The sequence below is a fragment of the Myotis yumanensis genome, unplaced genomic scaffold (genome assembly GCF_028538775.1).
Source record: "Myotis yumanensis isolate MYYU_CA2020_CCGP unplaced genomic scaffold, mMyoYum1.0.hap1 SCAF_10, whole genome shotgun sequence".
In the NCBI taxonomy this organism is placed as follows: domain Eukaryota; kingdom Metazoa; phylum Chordata; class Mammalia; order Chiroptera; family Vespertilionidae; genus Myotis; species Myotis yumanensis.
The window spans coordinates 7526941-7548171 of NW_027223761.1; the positions used below are offsets into that span (position 1 = coordinate 7526941).

The window sequence follows — 21231 nt, forward strand, 5'->3', positions numbered from 1 at the left end:
GTCGTGGGGGCTGGGGGCACTCGAAACACTTTCTTTCTGCCCCGGCCCGGCCCACCGGCCCTGTGGACGAAGGGGCCTGCTCCTCTGGAACACTGGCCTTCCACTTGAACCTCACGGCGTTTCTGAGTCCGGGGGCAGAATAGCTGAGCTGAAAGAGGCAACAAACATTTTTTTTTTAATTTTTATTTTTTTTAGAACAACTCAGCAAAATAAAATTCCTGTTTATTGTGGACAACATTGTTTCACACATACATCGAACAGGCCAAAAAAATATGTACAGCAATTTCACAGACAAAAAAAAAGGGAAAAAAAGAAACCTTTTTATCTTTGGCCTTTTTAACCATCTCATACAAACCAACTACTTATAGTACAGCTAAGTACATACACAAAAAGTTACTGGAATGCTTGGAATAAGATTGTTTTTTTTGTTGTTGTTTTTGCTTTTTTTACAAGGTTTTTTTTCTCCTTTGAGATTATAGTGAACATGGTCACAGCACAAGTAAAGTCAGAAGTAGGACAGAGAATGCTCCAAAGGCTGGTGTGGTCATCCCAAGATCATTAAAAATGGCTGACCCCTAACAATATGTACAAAAATATAAAATGTAAATAAAAAATACAAACAAATTTTCCTTTTTAAAGTACTTTTAAGAAAAAAAAGCAGAGCAGGGCCTTGGAAGTTTTGGTTCTTTTTTCCTCCCCTGTTGCAAATTCACGCTGTGGTTTTGGTTGGTGGGGGAGAGTGCGTGTCAGCTGCAGGTGGCGCTGCCTGAGGTGGGTGGGCAGGCAGATGGGCGGGAGTCTCTACAGGAAGGTGACCACGTTTAGATTCTGAGACGGGAAGTGGAGGGTGAAGAGGTCACGGAGGCCTTTAACTTTTCCTTTTTTGCTGTCTAGTCATCCTCATCGGTCTTCTGCTTCTTGGTGTCAACATCGTCATCCTCATCATCTTCAGCTGCCCGTTTGCCTGTAGCTGCCTCAGCCTCCTCATCTTTATCTCCATCCTCTTCCTCACCATCACCTTCCTCTTCCTCCTCCTCCTCCTCCTCCTCCCCTCCTTCTTCCTCTTCTTCATCTACCTCATTGTCAGCCTCCTGCTCCCCATTTTCCTCATTAGCGTTCCCATTCGCAGGTGCATCTCTTCCATTCTCTGCCTCCTCCACAACTTCCTTCTTCTCCTTTAAGTCCTTGGTGGTGATCTTGGAGCTGGTGTCCATGGCCGTGTCTGACATGGTGGGGCACGCCGGTGATCCTATGCAGCGGATTTTTTTTTAAAAAGCGAGAGTTGGAGGACTCTGGCGAAGAAGCTGCCGGAGTCCGTGGCGGTGGAGGAGGCGCACAGCGGAGGTGGTTGTAGCGAGCGGAGAGGGAGCCACAGGAACAATGCAAAGATGGCTTTTCAGAGCAGCCAGTCAACAAACATTTATTAAGCACCGATGGCCAGCCAGGGGCTGGGAACACGGAGCTGGGTCAGACAGGCCACCTGTCCTCAAGGAGCTGTTGGTCTGAAGGAGGAGGCAGGAGGTCAGACGAATGAGGATGAGGTTGTGACCTGCTGGGAGAGCTCCCCACCTTGAGCTTTCTCGGAATGAGGGGAGCTGTGCCCACAGGGAGGTGCCGGGCCTGGTCTTGGAGCTTCGTATCAAAAGCAGCTCGCCGGGCCCCTCCTCCCTTCCCCAGGACCTTGCCAGACCTTGACGGGACCAACGAGGAGGCACAGAGTGACAGGCCCAAGAGGGGAGGCCAGGACTGAGACTCAGCTCTGGGAGCCCAAATCCAGGCCATGGTTCACCCTCCACTTCCCGGTGCAGCAAAGTCCACCAAGGTCATCAGACAAGGTTATCAGACAAGGCTGCACAGGCGGACACCTGGGTGCACCTGCTCAGGCAGCTCCCACAGGAGCCCTGCGAGGGAGGCACTGCTGTGATGTGCACGCTACACACAGGACACAGACAGGTGAAGTGACTGGCCCACAGCCACACAGCTCATCCAGGGTGGAGGCCCGTTTGAGGTCAGACCTATTTTTAAAAAATTTATTCTAGAGAAAGGAAGCAGGGAGAGAGAGAGAAATATCGACGTGAGAGAGAAACATCGATTGGCTGTCTCCTGCATCCTCCCCAACCGGGGATAGAACCCGCAGCCCGGTATGTGCCCTGACAGGGAATCAAACCTGCCGCCTTTTGGCGTGTGGGGGTGACGCTCCACCCACGCGAGCTACACTGGCCAGGGCTTTCCTTTTTTAACAAAAATTGTGGTAAAATATACGATAATATTTCTCACTTTAACTACTTGTAAGTGTACAACTCAATACATTAAATACATTCATAATGTCCGGTACCCATCATCACCACCATCTATACCTTAACTTTGTCATCATCCCCAACAAAATCTCTGTGCCCATTAACCAGTAACCCCCAGCCCCTGGGAGCCCCTCCCATCCTTCCTGTCTCTGAGTCTGACTCCCCTAGGGACCTCCTCTAAGTGCATCACACAGGATCTGTCCTCAAGTCCATCCACGCGGCAGCCGGTGTAGGAACGTCCTTCCTTTGGGAGGCTGAACCATCTTCCACTGAGTGGATGGGCCACGCTTTGTTTATCCGTGTATCTGTTGATGGCAGAACCTTTTTATTTTTTTGATAATGATGCTCTTCCCCAGTCGTGTGTCTGGAGGGCGGTGCTGGAACCTGGCCCAGCTGCAGGAGGGGAGGGGCGGGACTCTCCTGCCACGCCCAGCGCTCAATGCTGCCGAAGTCCCAGCAGAGACCCGAGGTGCAGTCAGAGGCTCTGGTTGGCGTGCTGTTCCCTTCACCAGGACTCAGCTGTCAGGGGGTAGCTTTGGCGCCTCTTGTATACCGGCCCTGTGCCAAGCCTGGGTGGGGATTCAGAGGCGAGTAAACCACTGTCCCCTAGTGGGGAAGAAGGGCGGTGCACCCAGCACACGTGTTCACTCAGCAAGTATTGAGCGCCTTCTGTGCACACTCGCACTAGCACCCGGGATCTTCTGACCCGACTCCCACCCCTGACCTAGGCCAGACCCTCTTTGATCTCTCTGCTGAGGGAGGGGTCGGGGGGGGGGGGAGCACCTTCCTCGGTTACCACGGGGATGGCCTGCTGGTGCACATGCTTTCACACACGTGTCAATGTGCCCCTCTCTCAAGGCAGGGCGTTATCTTCAATCACTCGCCAGGCAGTGATGAAATGCCGACTGTGTTCCCAGGCAAAGCACGGGTAGGTGTCGGCTGACCCCGCATGGACACGGGCCGCTGTTTCCACAGCCCTTTCCTCTGCTCCACTCCCCGCTGTGTCTCCCCCGCCCTCCTAGGTCCCATCATCACCAGGTTCCTCACCTTCTTTAGTGGGAAAAGCCAAGAGCACAAACAGGACTGGCCAGGTGCCTGTGAGTCATCTCAAGACCCCAAATGATTCTTTTAAAAAAATATATATATATTTTTTTTATTGATTTCAGAGAAAACGAGAGAGGGAGAGAGAGAGATAGAAACATCAATGATGAGAAAGAATTATTGATCCGCTGCCTCCTGCATGCCCGCTATTGGGGATCGAACCCGCAACCCCCAGCATGTGCCCTTGACAAAATCGAACCTGGGACCCTTCAGTCTGCAGGCCGATGCTCTATTCACTGAGGCAAACCGGCTAGGGCCCCAGTGATTCTTAACCTACTACCCTTGGGGGCTGAATGGCTGACATCCAGGTGGGCTTCCTGGAGGGGCTCCCCTTCTCTGAGCCTGGGAGGATGAGGAGGTGACAAGGGGTGCTGGATGGTGAGAACACCCTTTGGAGCCAGATAAATCCTTATTTCCTCACTTATCTATGGCTGTGTGATCCCTGCAAACATTTCACCTCTCCGTGCCTCAGTGCCCTCATCTGTAAAATGGGTCTGAGGCATCTCCAATGCCCAGCAGAGCCAGAATGTTGGCTGTTAGAAGACCAAAGGCGTTTCTCCTTAGACGCAGGGACCCTTAACAGGAGCTCAGGAAAGCGAGCTGGGTGAATCTGCTCCCATTGCAGAGCTTGGATCTTGCCCCACACTTCCTCCTCGACCCCCAAATACAGCCCCGCACTCCCTCCGCCGGGAAGCCCTCCCTGACTTAGTGACGGGACCCTTATCCTGCTCCCAGGCCATGTCCCACCTGCTCTCAGCCCCTCTTTTCTCCGTGGCAGGAGCCTGTCGGTTCACTCCCCACCACTCCCCTGTGTGTCCCCAGCTCCCCCACAGTGCCGGGGACTTGCTGACATAAAGGAGGGGGCTCTTGGACCCATTCATACTGATGGACGGGCCACAGTGTGGCAGGAGCTGACCGCCTGAACTTGCCTGTTAATGAGCTGGTGAGGGTCTGGGGTTCTCAGGACGCAGGTCTGGGTCAAGCAGACGTGACCTTGAGAAGGTTGCTGCCCTCAGTCTCCCTGTCTGCCAACCAGGGTGTTACCCGTGGGAGGCTGTTCTGAGTTCATTGCTCCAGGGGTTAGCTGGGTGGGGCTGCTGCGGTCTGGGAAGGAGTTTGCTTCGGGCGAGGCTGTGCAAAGGAGCAATCCCAGTGTTTGGGGGACACCGAGGCCCCTCGTGTTTGTGTGCACACCCCCCCCCCCCCCCCCACCTCCCCGCCAGGGCAGGTCCTGACTGCCCGGCTTCCTTCCGGACCTTATCCTCCACTCTGCTCCTGGGGCTTCCGCCCACTGTTTCTAACACGCGTCGCTGCAGCCACCAGACCAGGAGCGCACACTCCATCCGGGGGAGGCACACGTCCTCAACTTCCTGGAATGCAGGCAGGCAGCACGTGACGGGGCCACTGCAAGGGACAGGCCTGCCACCAGGGCCACACTCAAGCCCGGAGGCCGCAGGGCGGACGCGGTCCCTTCTGCTGGCGGTTTCGATGAGGCTTCGCATCTGGGGCCCCTCAGAGCCGACCTCTGTGCCTGTCCTGACATTCCTAAAAGAGGGATTGCTGGGTCAAAGGTCATGCACAGCCTGGGCTGGGGTGCCTGCAGCCAGGTCTTCAGAAAGGGGTCCAGGTTACTTCCCAGCTGTGCCTCTGCTCCAGATCTCACTGACCCGCTACGGCCATCCTTCTCCGCCTCGGCCAGTTTGGTGGGTGCAGAGCAATATTTCAGTTGTCTGTGCTTTAAGTTGCATTTCTTTGGTTATTGGGAAAATTGAACATTTTGCTACCTGTGTTGACAAACTGTACGTTCCTCTTATGAATCACCCACTTATGTCTGACCTATTTTTCTATGATTGCGTTTTTCTTTCTTATTGATTTATACAAGCTCTTTGCTTTTTATGGATGGGAAGACGGGCCAGAGTTTATTCAAGGACGACATGTCTCTTTCCTGGAGAGGGCAGATGGAATGTTCACCTTTTCCTCAAAGGTAGCTGATGTTTGACATTCTCACCGTCTAGTTATTCCCACTCAGCTGCATAGGTTTCTTCACATTTCACAGCTGTTTGGGCACAAAATCCGCGAGGGGGCTGGAGGAAGCCCCGAGGAGAGCTTGATCTTGGAGCGAAGGGCCCCCGTGTAACAGCCGTTGTGGGTCCCAATGTGCAGGAAAGGGTGTCTGGGGCCCCACTCTCTGGTGCTCTCTGGCGGGACCCTTATCCTTCTCCCATGGAGGGACCGAACCGCAGCCGTCCCCTCCCCACACACGGCCCCGGCCCGGATCAAACCCGCGGCTGCTTCTCTGAGGACAAGCAGATTTTTCAAACAAAGTTTGCCAAATAAACACTTTTTTTTCCATCTAGGGCAGATGCAAACGGACGTTTCAGATCGGTTTGGAGGGAAATCAATGAGCCCACGCTGGGGCTTCAATAAATCTTTGCGTAGCCACGAGGGCGAGTTTGGGGCCCAGTGAAGGGCCCAGTGTGTGGCTCATGAATGATGCCCAGTGATGGCTCCCGCCCCCGCCTCCCTCCCTCCCCTCCCCGCCCCCCACCCAATTTAAGATAGGACATTGATGTTTGAGACAAAGGGACCTTTGGTGCTCTCCCTCCTGGAGGAAGTGTCCCGGTGAACTCCGTCTTGGCTGTGCTCGGCCTGTGGCGGGTCCACGTCCCCGCGCCAGGGCCTGTCTGCAGATGGTCCACGTGCCCACCTTCTGCCCGCGGCTCGAGGACCCTCAGCGGCTGCAGACGGCCGCCTGTTGTCCCCTGAGGAGCGTGTCTCTTCTCCTTCCCCAGTAGGCGCTGGACAGTGCGGGCCGCAACACGGGGGGCTCACACAGGTGCCACCTCCACTGTCTCCTCCTGCCGGTCCCCTGACGTGAACTCTGCACCCCCCGCCTCAGCCCTCAGCACATGGCCCCGGCGGCCTTGCCCCAGGGCTGAGTGTCACCCACCAGGCCCTCCCCCCCCCCCCACCCCCGCCCGCGGAGGAACCCCGCTCTTCCTTAAAGATTGGCCCCAGGAATCCCCGACACTGTGACGCCGGCCTTGATTTCCATCCCGATGCCTGGCAGCCGGCCACGCTCCCATCGACGGCGGGCGTGTAGCTGGCACTCATTCCATCCCTCGGTTTCCACCGGGTACCGCCCTGCTCCTCCTCGTGTTTGCTCACTCCACGCCTGTGGATTCCTTTCCTAGAGAAACATCGCGGTGCATTCCACAGGGGGGAGGGGGCGTGAGCTGAAGGGGCCGGGCAGGGGCCACTTGCCCATCCCTCCTGGGTGCTGTACTGGGTTGAATCCATCCCCCCATGTTCATATCCACCCGCAGCCTCAGAACGTGAACTCACTTGGAAGCGGTCTTTGTGGCTGTAAAGATCCCGAGCTGAGATGACCCTGGATTAGGGCGGGTCCTGAACATAGTGTGTCCTTATAACAGAGGAAAGAGACGCAGGGAAGAAGGCCACGTGATGGCGAGGCCACGTGGGGCACTGTGGCCACAAGCCCCAGGAAGGGACAACTGGAGCCCCCCTCCGCCCTGCGCCCTCCCCCCTCCCCCCCTCCCCCCCTCCCCCCGCCAAAAGCTGGAGGAGGCAGGAAGGACCCTCCCCCAGAGCCTCCTTAGGGCACATACGGCCATTTCCGACTTCTGGCTGCAGAACCCTGAGAGAGTAATTTCTGTTGTGTTAAGGCCCCCCCCCCCAACCCCCTGTGTGTGGTGGTTTGTCACAGCGGCCTCAGGGCATTCCACGGGCCTAAAGGTCTTTCCAAAGGACACAGGTGGGTGTTTCCCAGTCTGCAGGCTCTGCGGTGAGCAGAGTAGGTCTGTCCTCCCATCGCTGACGCTGATGGCTCCACTTCTAACCCCCACAGCCACCCTACGGCAGGACACAGGGCTGCCAGGACCCTTTCATGGGTGGGGAGACTGAGGCGCAGAGAGGCGCTGCATAACCAGCCGAGAGGGCTTGGCCGCTGGGTTGGCTCCAGCTCCTGGCCTTTGCCCGTGGGACTGGCTCCAGGCCCTAAAGTGGCACAAGAGGCCCAGAGCCAAACTCCTATCATCTGGTTTTGTAGCTCCAAACAGGTGCTGCACCTGTGCTGCCTCTGGTGGGGGGAGCCACGGCTTTCCTGCTGGAGATGTTTGCTCAGGAGGCAGCAAGAGCTCGCTGAATGAAGGCAGGCCGGACTGTGAAGGAGTGAACTGATGAGGGAAGCCAGTCTGTGAGCTTTAGGGACAATGAGCGCTGGGGACCGTGGCCATCCGTCCTCAGTCTTCAGCACGAGCAAAGGTCTGGCGGAGGGAAATCCTCGGGGTTCCTGGAGTCAGGCTGCTGATGGGCGGTGGGCGAGGGGTTCAGGGTCTCAACTGCAGGACGCGCTGAATGTCCAGGGGTGGCCTTGGATGTGGCTCCGTGGGCATCAGCGGTCACGGCAGTTCTGAGCGACGTGTTTCTATCTGCCTGGGGGAGGGTGAACCCAAAGGGAGATATTGGAGGGGGGACCTCAGGTAGGGACTTACCATGCCCAGGTGTCAGGGAGACCAGGCTGCAAGCTCATCATTCACTAAGTTACTAACTGATGGACCAACGGACCAACTCCTCCCTCCCTCCCTCCCTCCCTCCCTTCCTCCCTTCCTCTCTCCTTCCTTCCCTCAACAGGGTGGATCTCACTCTCCTTTTTTTTTTTTTTTTTTAAATATTTTTTATTGATTTTTACAGAGAGGAAGGGTAAGGAATAGAGAGTTAGAAACATCGACCAGCTGCCTCCTGCACACGCCCCACTGGGGATGCGCCCGCAGCCAAGGTACATGCCCTTGACCGGAATCGAACCTGGGACCCTTCAGTCCTCAGGCCGACGCTCTATCCACTGAGCCAAACCGGTCAGGGCTCTCACTCTCCTTTAATGCTCCCAGTTCACAAGTGCCTTCGTCATAGTCCATCTGGAAGGTGGACAATTCATCCATTTTCTGAGAACAGCCCCGGGATGTGCCCCTTGGCAGTGCAGTGACCTTCCATCCGCAGAAAGTCAACCTCTGGCCGTGTTCTCAGAATCCAGGCGCGCCAGGTCTTGCAGTAGCTTCGGGTCTAAAGGCTCTGCGTGCATCCAGGAGCATTCCACGTCACATCAGGAACACAGCTGGGGGCTCCCAGTAACTGCCGGACTCGGGCCCTGGCCCTACCCCACCACCGTGACCAGAGTCTGAGCCTGGACCTGGGAGAACTGTCTCCATCCTGAGGCCAAGTTTCTTCACCCGGAGAAGGAGCTTCTGGGTTTACTACCTGATGACAGTTCTTCTCTAGGAGGTCACTACTGCGCAGAGAGGGCCAAAGGCGGAACTCTATGATCCTCACTTATATACAAGGAAGCCAAGATTCAGAGAAGTCGAGTGACTTGCCCAAAGTCGTTCAGTCGGCTGCAGGGAAGGGAGCCAGGATTCCAACCCTGGCCCACACTCCAGAGCTGGGAGGTTCCCTGCCAGGCCACTGGGAGACAGCTTGTGTCTCCTGGCCCGGAGCCACCTCCCACCTCCCTGCCTCTTCACTGCATCCAACACAAAGGCTCGTCTCAGGGTGTTTGGCTGGTATTCCAGCTCCAACCTGGCTCAGAATCCCAACTTGTTTGTTGGATCCATTCCCAGCACAGAGGTGGGTGGGCTATTAACAGCAAGAGAAATCTGGGCTTTACCACCCATATATCCATTCACCCACATGCCCATCCGTCAGTCTATCCATCCATCCACCCACCCACCCACCCATCCACCCATCCATTCCTTCACTCATCCCCATGCCCATCCATCCACCATCCACCCACCCACATGCCCATCCATCCATCCACCCACCCATCCATTCATTCACTTACCCACATGCCCGTCCATCCATCCATCCATCCACCCACCTACCTACCCACCCACCCATCCATTCCTTCACTCATCCTCATGCCCATCCATCTGTCCATCCATCCACCCAACCACCCATCCATTCATTCACCCACCCACATGCCCATCCATCCATCCATCCATCCACCCACCCACTCATCCATCCATTCACCCACCCACCCATCCATTCATTCACCCACCCACATGCCCATCCATCCACCCACCCATCCATTCATTCACCCACCCACATGCCCATCCATCCACCCATCCATCCATCTTCCCACATCTATTTGCTGAGCACCCACTCACCTTCAATGCTGAGAGGGGCGTTTCCTAGAGGAGAGTTGAAAACAAGCTCAGGGGACACCCTTCCCTGTGTTCCCAACACCTGGTTTCACGTCTCCACTAAAAGACCAACAGCACAGATGGGCCCTGTCCTGGGCTCTTCTCACGTCCCACCTTTTTATTGCAGCCCTCCAGTGACAACCAGCCGCGTGCTCGGGGCCCCATCCACCCTTTCTGTGGGGGCTTCTCTGCTGCGATGGCTTTGAGCCCACCTGACGCAGGCACACACCTGACGTCTGAAGAGTTAACCCCACTGTGGCCGCCCTTGACCATGGACGATGAGAGCTGGTGGGTAAACCCTTTTCTGTCCTGGGGAGGCGCACTCTACATGGCTCTGCAGAGGTCCCCAGATGGTGGCAGCCCCCAGTGCCCGGAGTGGCACCAGCTTGAGGACACAACCCCCGGCGAGTTCATCCTCCTGCCCTGTCTCACTCTCACTTGCTGGGCCTGATCCCCCAACTATGCCACCTGCACCAGCCCTGATCTCAGCCTCAGGCAGATCCCAAGCTCTTGGGAACATTTTTGGGATTCTGCCAATTTAGGGCAACAGGGATTACAAACAAGGAAAATGCAATCAGTCAACTTACAGTCAGAGACCCCGTTCATTTGTTCATTCATTTGCTCATTCATTCGTTTTCTCACTCATTCATTCAATTGGTCGGGTTGCAACGTCCTTCAGGACTGGGGCCACACCCGACCTCCTTCTGTTCCCTGTGGTGACTGTGAACACAGTTGATGCTGAGTAGCTCTTGGTGACCTGGGTTAAGGAGGCAGAAGACCTGTTCAGGGGACAGATGTTGGAGCCAGACAGATGAGTTCAAATCCTACTTCCCCCACTTTGTAGAGGTGAGATCTTGGGGACGGCGTTTCACTTCTCCGAGCCTCAGTTTCCCCATCTGCAGAATGGGCATAAGACTCTGTATCTGAGGGGTCCTTGTGGTCGTGCAACTAGATCTCATTCCCCAGGCACGGACCCTGGCATGCGGCGAGCTTGTGGTCAGGGCGAGGCGTTGGCTGTCGCGAATGGTGAGTGGGCGCAAGCAGCTTCGGGTGGCGGGGCTGGGTTTCTGGGACCTGGCACCCCAACTCCGTTCCTGAGGCTAACCAGCACAGCCCTTGGCCTTGGACATGGCCAAGAAAATCAGCAGCCCACAGCTAGTTGGTAGAAACCCAAAGAAACAAACACCTTGGTCGCCAGGAGGGGACGGCGCCTTCCCCTCCCAGCGGGGCCGCTGACAGCAGCCCGACGCGGTGATCAAAGGCGCTGGTGGGGCGATTCGCCTCGCCCTGGATGTGTGAGAAAAATATCGCTCCTTTATGTGCATGTCAGCCGGTTATGAAATGAGAACTTTCAGAGGCTTAAAGAAACCCACCCCGATCTCTGGAAATCTCTGCCCGCCCTCGTTCAAGTCCCAACAGCGTTTCCCCGCCAACGGCTCATGAGTCAGAGGCTAAATTTGTGACTTTCCTACCCCAGAAATGGCACTGAAAGATAATGAAAGTGTTCCAAATAGGAAAACCGCCTGGATTCGGAGGACATGCTAAGCCTCTGTGAGGGGGCGACGTGGTTGGGGCTGAGGGCCTGGCGGGTGAACGCGGGCTTTCCCGCCGGGCCCGGGAGGGGTCTCCTTCCAGGAGGAGTCGTGGCCCCAAATCTGGTCATTCCATGACAGTTCTGGAAGGAACAGAGAGACCAGATCATCTTTTTCTTTTCTTATCATCAGTTCATTTCAGCTGTCTTTCAGTGAAAGCTCCCTGCATCTCGCATCCCGTGTCGTCCTCACACTGTCCCTAAGTGCAAGACCCTGTCATCACCCCATGTTGTAGAGGCGACATCGAGGCTCAGGAAGGGAATGAGCTGGGTAGACATGATGCATGCAGCTGGGAGGAGAGGGATGGGGACTCGAGCCCAGGCGGTCAGCCTGCAGGGCCCCGGTAGACGCTTCCTCTGCTCCCGCCTGGGCACTCCCGCTGCCCTCTGTCTCCTGTCCCTGACCCACCCCGTCTGAGATGCAGAATGAAGGACGCCCTCTGAGGCTGCTCGTTCGTGGGTGGCCTGCGGCCTCTGCAGACCTGTCCCCTGCCACACCCTTTCATGAGCTGCCAGTACCCTGCAGCCCTGGTCCTGAGGCTTGGTGGGTGGGGTGACTCAGGGACACGGGTCCTCCCGTGGCTGTGGCCCTCATTCCTGAAGGGAGAGCCCGAGGAGAGGAGGGGTGGAAGGGCATCTCAGGGTTAGAGGCCTGGGCCCCCCAGGACCTCTCATCTTGCAGACGGCTCCCCACTGGCCAGGCTGACCACGGGGCCATCCTGCCTGGGGCCAGCCAGCTGAGCCTCGTCTGGCCTGCCTGTGCCAAGCAGCCCATTGGACTGTCCCATCTGTTTGCCCGTGGCGTCCGGAGGATGTCCCCTGGCCCAGGGCCCAGCCGCAGCCTGGGAAACACCAACCTTCAGCCATGGCTCTTTGTTTTAATGTTTTACCCTATTGGTGAGTGTAGGACCTCAAAGACTATCAGGTTCAGACCTCTGGCCCTACACAGATGGGGAAACTGAGGCACGGAGAGGAGAAGGGATAGGTTGCTGGCAGAATGAGGCTCAGTTATGTATTCTTCCCAACCCCCTGTTGGCTAATCCCTTTGTGCCCAGAAACCCTTGTTCACGAATGTGTAGATGCCGGGGTGGGGCTGGAGATGGAGTGGGGACCCTTGGGCATTAGCTGGACCAGTTTGGGCTCTGCTAAGGGGTCCATCTCCCAGCGCGTGAGGGGACCAGGGGCAATGAGAATGGGGGGCTGGTCCCACCACCTCCCCACCTCCCCGGAGCAGCCTGTCTGCTGCCTTCTTACGCAGGGTTTCCATATTTACACAGGACCCTGTCTTCCTCTCCACCCCCCGATGGGTACACACGTGTGCTCAACATGTGTGTGAGCAGCGACTGCAGGAAACAGCTCTCTAACTTCCCAGACCTCCATCCTGCACACTAAGAGACGGGGCTCAGAGAGGAAAGTGGTCCCCTAAGGTCGCTGTGATGGTGTGCTGTGGGCATGAGGTTTCACTCGGAAAGGGGTGGGGTGGGAGTGGGCATCGGAATGGGGTGGGGGTGGCAGGTGAGGATGAGGAGGAGAGAAGCGAGGTGTGGCTGGCAGCCTCCAGGTGGATCCCATGGTTCCAGACTCCTGGGGTCCATACCCCATGTCACCTGCTCCTCCTGAGATAGCAAAGGTGATGGGATGTCACATCTGGACCGAGTTATGTTATGCGAGACTTCCTCAGGCCGGCGCACTCGCTCTAGAGCAGTGATGGCGAACCTATGACACGTGTGTCAGAGGTGACACGCGAACTCATTTTTTTGGTTGATTTTTCTTTGTTAAATGGCATTTAAATACATAAAATAAATATCAAAAATATAAGTCTTTGTTTTACTATAGTTGCAAATATCAAAAAACTTCTATATGTGACACGGCACCAGAGTTAAGTTAGGGTTTTTCAAAATGCTGACACGCCGAGCTCAAAAGGTTCGCCATCACTGCTAGAGACTCCCTTTGCTGGCGGGTGGGGAGCCCCATGGCAAGGAGCTGTGGGCAGCCTGCAGCTGATGGCCTGTAAGAGGTTGGGGCCCTCAGCCCTACAACCACAAGGAAATGAGTTCTGCAAACCACCCGAGTGAGCCTGGGAACAGTCTTCCCCATCGAATTCCAGATGAGACCTCAGCCCAGTGGACACTGATGCAGCCTTGTGTGGCCGTGAGCAGAGGGCCTGGGAGGCCGCGCCTGGGCTCCGTGTGGCAGCAGGTAACTAACCCAGGCAGGGAGCTGGGCACTGTTGCTGCTCATGATGAGGCCCAGGGAAGACTGTCCCGGGGGGAGACAGGATCACACCAATAAGAAAACAGCTTCTTGGAGGCCCTATCATTCCCCCCATTTTATAGATGAGGAAACAGAGACACAGAAAGGCTAAGTAATTTGCCCAAAGCCACACAGCTCTTGCGAACGGGAACCAGTTCTATGGAGAGGCAGACCCGGGACCTGCACCTGAGTTTCCCTTGTTAGAAGCACTTTGTAAACTAACTCAGGAAATCTGATCATGATCCACCAGTGAGTCAGTGCCTAGAGTAGCTCCCTGGGACTGGGGCTGAGCCTCGAGTGACTTCATGCTAGGAATCCACTCAGTTCAGCAGACACTCATTCGCTGCCTGCTCTGTGCCAGCCAAGGAGCAGCCCGCGGCAGCCTGGGTTTTCACCAGGGACTGGCTTTCCCTCGTCTTCCCACGGAGCCCCCTACCGCTGCCGGGTGTCCACCACCGCCCCAGTGGGCTGGGCTCCCCCACCCCAGCCTCCACCCTGCCTCGCCTCGCCCCAAGAGCTCACAAGTTCAGGCTGAGACCCGTGGCAGCCTGGGCATTGCTGCGGGTGGGGGAGGCTGGGCCCGCAGCCCGGACACTCTTGCTGCCCCACCCACCTGTCCCCAGCCAGGGTTTTTGCCTGGAAACCTGCAGGGTGCTCCCTTTTCTCTGGAAACAGGTGCCAGTTTTCAGGGCTGAGCCAGCTCCTGGTCTGGGGTTGTTTCTCCTTACCCACAGGTGCCTCACCTCTCCCCTTTTCCTCCCCGCGTCGTACTCATCCACTGAAAAACCACTCAAAGTTATTTTTTGAAGTTGAGTGTTGCCACCTGTATGAGTAATGTGCACAAGTCTTAGGTGGTCAGCTCACTGGATTTTTACCTTGTCTACATCCGGGTAACTACCCCCTAGGTCAAGAAAGGGAATGTCCCCAGCCCGCACAAGGCTGCCCTGCACCCCGTCCCAGCCAATCCCCCCCCCCTAATAATCTGAGGTGACCACTCATATGGTTCTGTCACCATAGATAGCTCTGCCTGTCTCTGAACTTCATAAAAACACAGAATCCTTCAGTGCAATCTTCTCTATCGGTTTCTTCTGATCAACAATCTTTTTGAGATTCATTCGTCTATTGTATTTATCAATGGTTTGCTGTGGAGAGTGGCTTCAGCGTTTGGACAGGTTCAAGCCTAATGAGAGGGCACGATCCTTTCGTGGCAAGCCACGTGCAAGTCCCAGCACAATCACAGTCAAAGGCTATAGTTGTAAGCTTGACCTTATGGTCTGAACCTGTGGTCCCAGGAGGCTGAGTGATGTGGGCCTGATAGAGTTCAGGTGCATGTAATTGAGTAATTGTCGTTTTCGCATTGCCCTCTAGGAGCTGTTTGTACGTCCTGATGCCAAGCCTTTCGTAAGTATCTTCTCCCATGCCCTGGCTTGCCTTTTCACGAATTTAATGGCCTTTTCCCATTCCTTAAACTTTTTCTTTTTTGAAAAAAATTCAACCTTTTATGTTGAGATAATTGTAGATTCAGGTGCAGTCGTAAGAGAAATTCCATGTACATGCCCTTCATCTAGTTCAGTGGTTTTCAACCCTCTGGCCCTTTAAATACAGTTCCTCATGTTGTGACCCAGCCATAAAATTATTTTCGTTGCTACTTCATAACTGTAATTTGCTACTGTTATGAATCGTAATATAAATATCTGATATGCAGGATGGTCTTAGGTGACCCCTGTGAAAGGGTCGTTCGACCGCCAAAGGGGTCGTGACCCACAGGTTGAGAACCACTGAAGTTCCTCCCAATGGTAACACGGTGTAATGCCGTAGTACACTATCACAACCAGGATATTGGCATTGATACAGTAATTTGACAGAACATTCCATCAAGGATCCCTCAAGTTGCCTTTTATAGCCACACCCACTTCATCCCTCACCCCCCTTAATTCCTGGCAACTATTGTTGTCATAATCTGAATGATGACAGAACCACAATCTGTTCTCCATTTGTATAATTTTTGTAGAAAGTGTGAAACTTAGGTAAGGACTCAATTTATTGCCTATGGCAGATCAATTGCTCCAGTATTTATAACAAATGCTATCTTCCCGCTACTGAATTGCTTTTGTAACTTTGTCAAAATGAGTGAGGCCAATTTGTGTGGGCCCCTAGCTGGGTTCTCTATTCTGTTTCATTAATCCATGTGTCTATTCCTCTGCCAGTAGCACACAGTTTTGGTTGCTGTAGCTGTATAATAAGTCTTGAAATCAGCTCAGCTAGTTTCTCCTACTCCATTCTTCTTTTTCAAAATTGTTTTCAGCTGTTCTAATTCCTTTTCTTTCTTTTTTTTGGTTCTAATTCCTTTTCCTTTCTATATACATTTTAGAATAATCTTAATCTATATGCAAAATATTCTTATTCAGATTTTGAAAGGAATTGCTGATATCAATCCATATCTTTACATCAATTTAGAGAGAATGGACATCTTTATTATGTTGACTCTTTCAATCCATGAAACATGGTATGGCTTTTCATTTATTTAGATCTCCTTTGATGCCTTTCACAGGGTTGTGCAGTTTTCAGCTAAAGTCCTGCACCTGTTTTGTTAGATTTACAACTATTTTTGAGTAATTTAAATGGTATTATTTTTTAAATGTTGATATTCCCCTGTTTTTTTTGCTATTATATAGGAATACAATCAGTTTTTATATGTTTACCTTGTATCCAGTGATGTTGTTGAATTTGCCTAATAGTCCTGGAAGTTTTTTTGTTTGTGCGTGCATGCTTCTGTGTGTGTGTGTGTGTGTGTGTGTGTGTAGATTCCTTAGGAGTTTTGGCAAACAATCATGTCATCTGCAAATTGGAACAGGTTTATTTCTCCTTCCTCAATTTTATGACTTTTTTTTCTGGCCTTATGTACTGGCTGGGACCTTCGGCACTATCCTAAATAAGAGTGATGAGAGCTGACTTTCTTGTTTCTAATCTTGGAAAGAAAGAATTCATTCTTTCACCATTAAGACTTATGTTAGCTATAGATTTGTTAAAATAGGTGCTCTGGTCCCTCTAATCCTACTTATCTCAGAGTTTTATCATAAATTTGTATTGCATGTTGTCAAATGCTTTTTCTGCATTTATTGATATAATTTGTGTTTTTTCCTTTAGCCTGTTACTGTGGTGGGCTATATTGAGAAATTTTTCAGTATTGAACAAACTTTGCATTCCTGAAGTAAACTCCATTTAGTCATGGTGGATAATTCACTTCATAGATTGCTGAATCCTATCTGCTAATTGCTTTGAAATTATTTTTGTGTCTGTATTCATGAGGGAAACTGGTCTGTAATTTCCCTTCTTTCTTTTTTTTGTTGTTTGTACATTTTTTGTCTAAGCTGGGACGTGTTCCTTCCTTTTCTGTTTTCTGAGAGAGATTGTGTAGAATTAGGTTTAATAGTTTTATAAACATTTGGCAGAATTCTCCAGTGAAATCACCTGTGCCTGGAGATTTTGGAAGGGGTATTCTCTACATTAGGAATTTAACTTCCTTAATAAGGCTATTCAAATGATCAATTTCTTATTGGGTGAGTTGTAGTTTTCCAAGGAATTAGTTGATTTCACCTGAGCTGTCAAATCTAATTGTGTAGAGTTGATCATAGCACTCTATTCTGTTCTTTTGATGCCTCCAGGATCTGTTACATCCTCTGCGTCGTTCTTGGTATTGACTGTTTGTGTCTTCTCTCTTTTTAATTTGTCAGCCATAGAGTTTTGTCAAATTTATTGCTAGTCTCAAAGAACCAGCTCTGTGTTTCATTACTTTTTAAATTTCTGTTTTTTCCGTTATCAGTTTTCATTGATTTCTGCTTTGGTCTTTATTACTTATTTATTTCTGTTTTCTTAGGGTTTATTTGCTCTGCTCTCTGGGATTTTGAGGTGGGAGCTTAGATTGTTGACTTGAGCCTTTCCCTCTTTTCTATTGCGTGCATGGCCTGCTGTAAGCCCTCCTCTCAGCACCGCGTTGGCTGTGGCGCTCTAATACTGGTGTTTTCATCTTTATTGAGTACAATATATTTCTCTGATTTCCCTTGAGTCTTCCTGTTTGACCCAAGAATTGTTTAAAAGCATATTCTTTCGTTTCCAAGTGTTCAGAGATTCATTTTCTGTTTTTCTGTTACTGGTTTCTAGTTTGATTTCATTGTGGTTGGCGAACATACTCTGAATAATTTCTATTCTTTTAAATGTATTGAGGTTTGTTTTATGGCCTGAATATGGTTTATCCTGGTATATGTTCCATAAACACTTGAGAAGAATGCATTTTCTGCTGTTGTTGACTGGAATGTTCTATGAATATTGATGAGATCCCGTGGGTTGCTGCTGTTGTCAGGTGCTTCTGTTTCCTTGTTGGTTTTCTGCCTCGTTGTTCTATACATTGCTGGGAGAGGCGTGTTGAAACCTCCAACTGTAATTCTGTATTTGTCTATTTATCTCTTCAGTTATATCAGGTTTCCTTTGGCTACTTTCTAGATTTTATGCTGTCCTTAGTTTTCAAAAGTTTCGTTGGTATGTGTCTTGCTATGGATTTCTTTGGTTTATCCTGTGTAGGGTTTGCTCAGCTTCTTGAAGCTATAAGCTTATATCTCTCCCCAAATTTGGGGAGTTTTCAGCCATATTTCTTTCAGGACTTTTCCAGCCTTGCTCTCTTCCTCCTTTCCTTCTGGGGCTCTGATGACCTGAATTTTATTTTTTTTGTTATAGCTCCATGGGTCCCAAAGGCTCGGTTCATTTTTCTTTCAGTCTGTTTTCTCTCTGCTGCTCAGGTTTGGCTGTTTCTATGATCCTGTCTTCCACTTCACTGATTCTTTCCTCTGTCTCTTTCATTATGCTGTTGAATCCATCTGTGTTTTTTAAAAATTATTATTTCTCTTACTGTATTTTTTAGTTCTAACATTTCCATTTGGTTCTTCTTTGTCTTCTATTTTTGCTGAGGATTTCTATTGCTTTTCATTAGTGTCAAGTGTATTCATAATTGCTTATTGGAGCATTTTTTATCATGGCTGCTTTATAATCTTCGTCTGGTAATTCTAACAACCGTGTCGCCTCAGTGTTTGCATTTGTCGATTATCATTCTTCACTCAACTGGAGATATTCCCGGTTCTTGGGATGATGAGTGATTGTTAAATGAAACCTGCACTTTTCTGTATTATGTTCTGAGCCTCTGGATTATATTTAGAGCCCCCCCTTTTGTTTTGACTCTGCTCTGGCAGGATAAGGGGGGAGGCTGCCTCATTTTTCCAGGTGGAGGTAAAAGTAGTTATTATGCATGGTGAAAGTTAGAGGTAAAGGTTTATTTTTCCACATTGGCTATCTGGTCAACCTGGCTCTGTCTTTTGAAAGATCATCCTTCCCTTCCCTGGATTGCAGTGGTCCTGTGTCTTAAACCAGGTGGTAATCGTGCAGGTGTGGGTCAGTTCTAGACTCACTGATTCATTGTTAAAGTGTCAGAATCCAGGCTAGGAACTAAGAACCTCATCAAGAGGTAACCTTGAAAAAAGGGCTACGTGCAATGGTGAAGAAGTTTCTAGGTGTATTACAGGGGCATGACAGAGGGTTCCCACAGTAACTTGAAGTGGGGTAGGAGGTCAGGGAAGGAATTCTGGAGGTGCCGTCCCCAGAGCTGTGTGTGGAGGACGGGTAGGAATTGTCCAAGAGAAGAGTGAGGGCCAGAGAGAGGGGACAGCAGCTATAGAGACAAGACGTCAAGAAGCATCCTGCAGCCCACAGGGTGCTGTTAGCAGTTCAGCTTTGCAGGGGCTCAAGATTCAAGGAGGGGAGTATTCAGAGATGAGGCTGGAGACCTTGGTGGGGATGGATCGAGGCCTGACTGACCACCACACAGAGCTTGGGCTTTACCCTGGGGGCCATGGGGAACCAGGGCAGAGGTGACAGCAGGGGAGGGACATGGTCAGAGGATGCTTGAGGATAGAAGGGAGTCGGCATTTGGAGAGACCAGGGGAGAAGCTGAAAGGGCCATCATGTGACCAATGCAAGGATCCTCAGGGGGTGATGAAGAACCAGTCAGGCTGTGGCATGGGGCCTGAGGAGGGGGCATGGGTGGCACCCGCTCCCCTTGTCAGGCAATTGTCAAGCCAGGGAAGGAGCAACTGGGCTTTAATGTGGGTCCCTCCGGTGTCCTGGTTGCAGGACCAGAGTGGACACCAGATCCCTTGACTGCAGTCCCCTCAGCACAGGGAGACAGAGTCTGCCCACAGGTGCACGGGGCAAGTGGACCACCCGGTGAGGGAGACAGCTGAGGTGGTAGGCGGCTGCATGTGGGGAACGTGCTCTCTCCAAGGCCCTGCAGAACTCAGGCGAACTAGACGGAACACCGTTCAGGTCAAGTGGGAACGTGAGAACGATCAGATAAGCCAGGCAGGTGACGAGCAGCCTTGGATGGCGGGTTTGTAAACAGAGCTCTCCTCAGCGCTTCGGGGCACGAGGGAACAAGCTGCCCAGCTTCCGCCTTTTCCATACGGTGCCGCACTCCTGCTCCGGCCCCAGGCCAGCCGCCGACTGAGAGGATGTGCTACGTGTGGATACGTGGTGGTGTCTTTCTAGCTCACATCCTTTCGTTTAGAACAGTCACCTCTCTTGGTTACCCTGCTCTTGATCTGTTCTCTGCTCTCCTTCCCTCCTGCCCCCACCACTGGAGATGGAGCCCAGATGGCCATCTGACCTTACCTGTGTCCATCATATTGTCTCTGGACCAGAAGCATTGGCCACACCTGGCAAGTGCACCAAGAAGCAGAGAACAGGGGGATGAAGAGCAGCAGGGAGCCCTTCCTTGGGTACAAGAGACGCCGTGTCCTTATACAGAAGCCCGTCTGGTTTGGGGCGGCCTGAGAAGGTCTCTGGTGCAGCCCCCAGGAGCCTGCTGCTGCACTACCCACGGTTACCATCACGGCACCGTTGAAATAAGCACAGAATCCAAACTCAGTGCGCGCCAAGGGACGTGGGGGCCAGTGGATGAGTTGGGGCCTCGCGTTGGTGGCTGCCACCATGAAGGTTTAGAGAGGGCACCTCATCTCCCAGCTGGGGATGCCAGTTAACAAATGTCAACCCGCCAGTCAGGCTGGGTGTCCGTGAGCTTCTCAACATCCCCGCCAGCAACCGTTGGCACCGTTGGCACCCGCTTGACTGAAAGGGGCCCAGATCGGGATTGTCTTAAGGAGACAGAACTGAGACAAGCCACATTGAAACCCGTCGGGACGCCTCTCGGGGAGCCTCCTTCCCACGTTGATAGTTCTTGAAAGGCAAGACCCCTTCCATCTGCAGCGCTGCCCACCCCCCGTGGAGCCGGCGCAGCCCGGGCCTCGGCAGGGCCCTCGCAAACAGACCTTCCCCAGCTGGTAGGCGCTGTTTTCTTTTCCCTCTAAGAGGTTTGTTCCTGGTCATAAATTCCGCAGGCCCATCGGCCAGGCTAGGATGTCCGCGTTGGTAAACACTGAGGTTAAAAACGCGCTTCCTGGCTGAGAAAGGCGGCTGACAATGGAGCCTTGTCCCGGGCAGCAAATCTGACAGCCACCGTCTTTGATTCCCTAACCTTGCTGCAGGCTCCTACGCAATTGCTCCCATTCTCCGGGGTCCATCAAACGTGCATTTAAACGACTTCATTAGCATCTCCCTCTGATCCGCAGCCACTCGAGATCCCAGCGGCCTTTGCCGTGAGGCGCCCCGGCTTTCTATCCGGGGAACATCTAAAACTCCTTGACAAAGTTCCTTTTAAAATGTACTTCCTTTG

The 21231-nt window shown here is 52.5% G+C and overlaps 1 protein-coding gene across 1 annotated transcript; it reads right to left on the reverse strand.

The window, feature by feature from the left end:
• Nucleotides 1–867: 867 nt before the first annotated feature.
• On the reverse strand, nt 868–1360 carry LOC139017849 (prothymosin alpha-like). Its single transcript, XM_070426470.1, has one exon. It carries the CDS (start codon nt 1227–1229, stop codon nt 891–893), a length of 339 nt encoding a protein of 112 aa, XP_070282571.1. The 5' UTR covers nt 1230–1360; the 3' UTR covers nt 868–890.
• Between the last annotated feature and the right edge of the window lie 19871 nt (nt 1361–21231).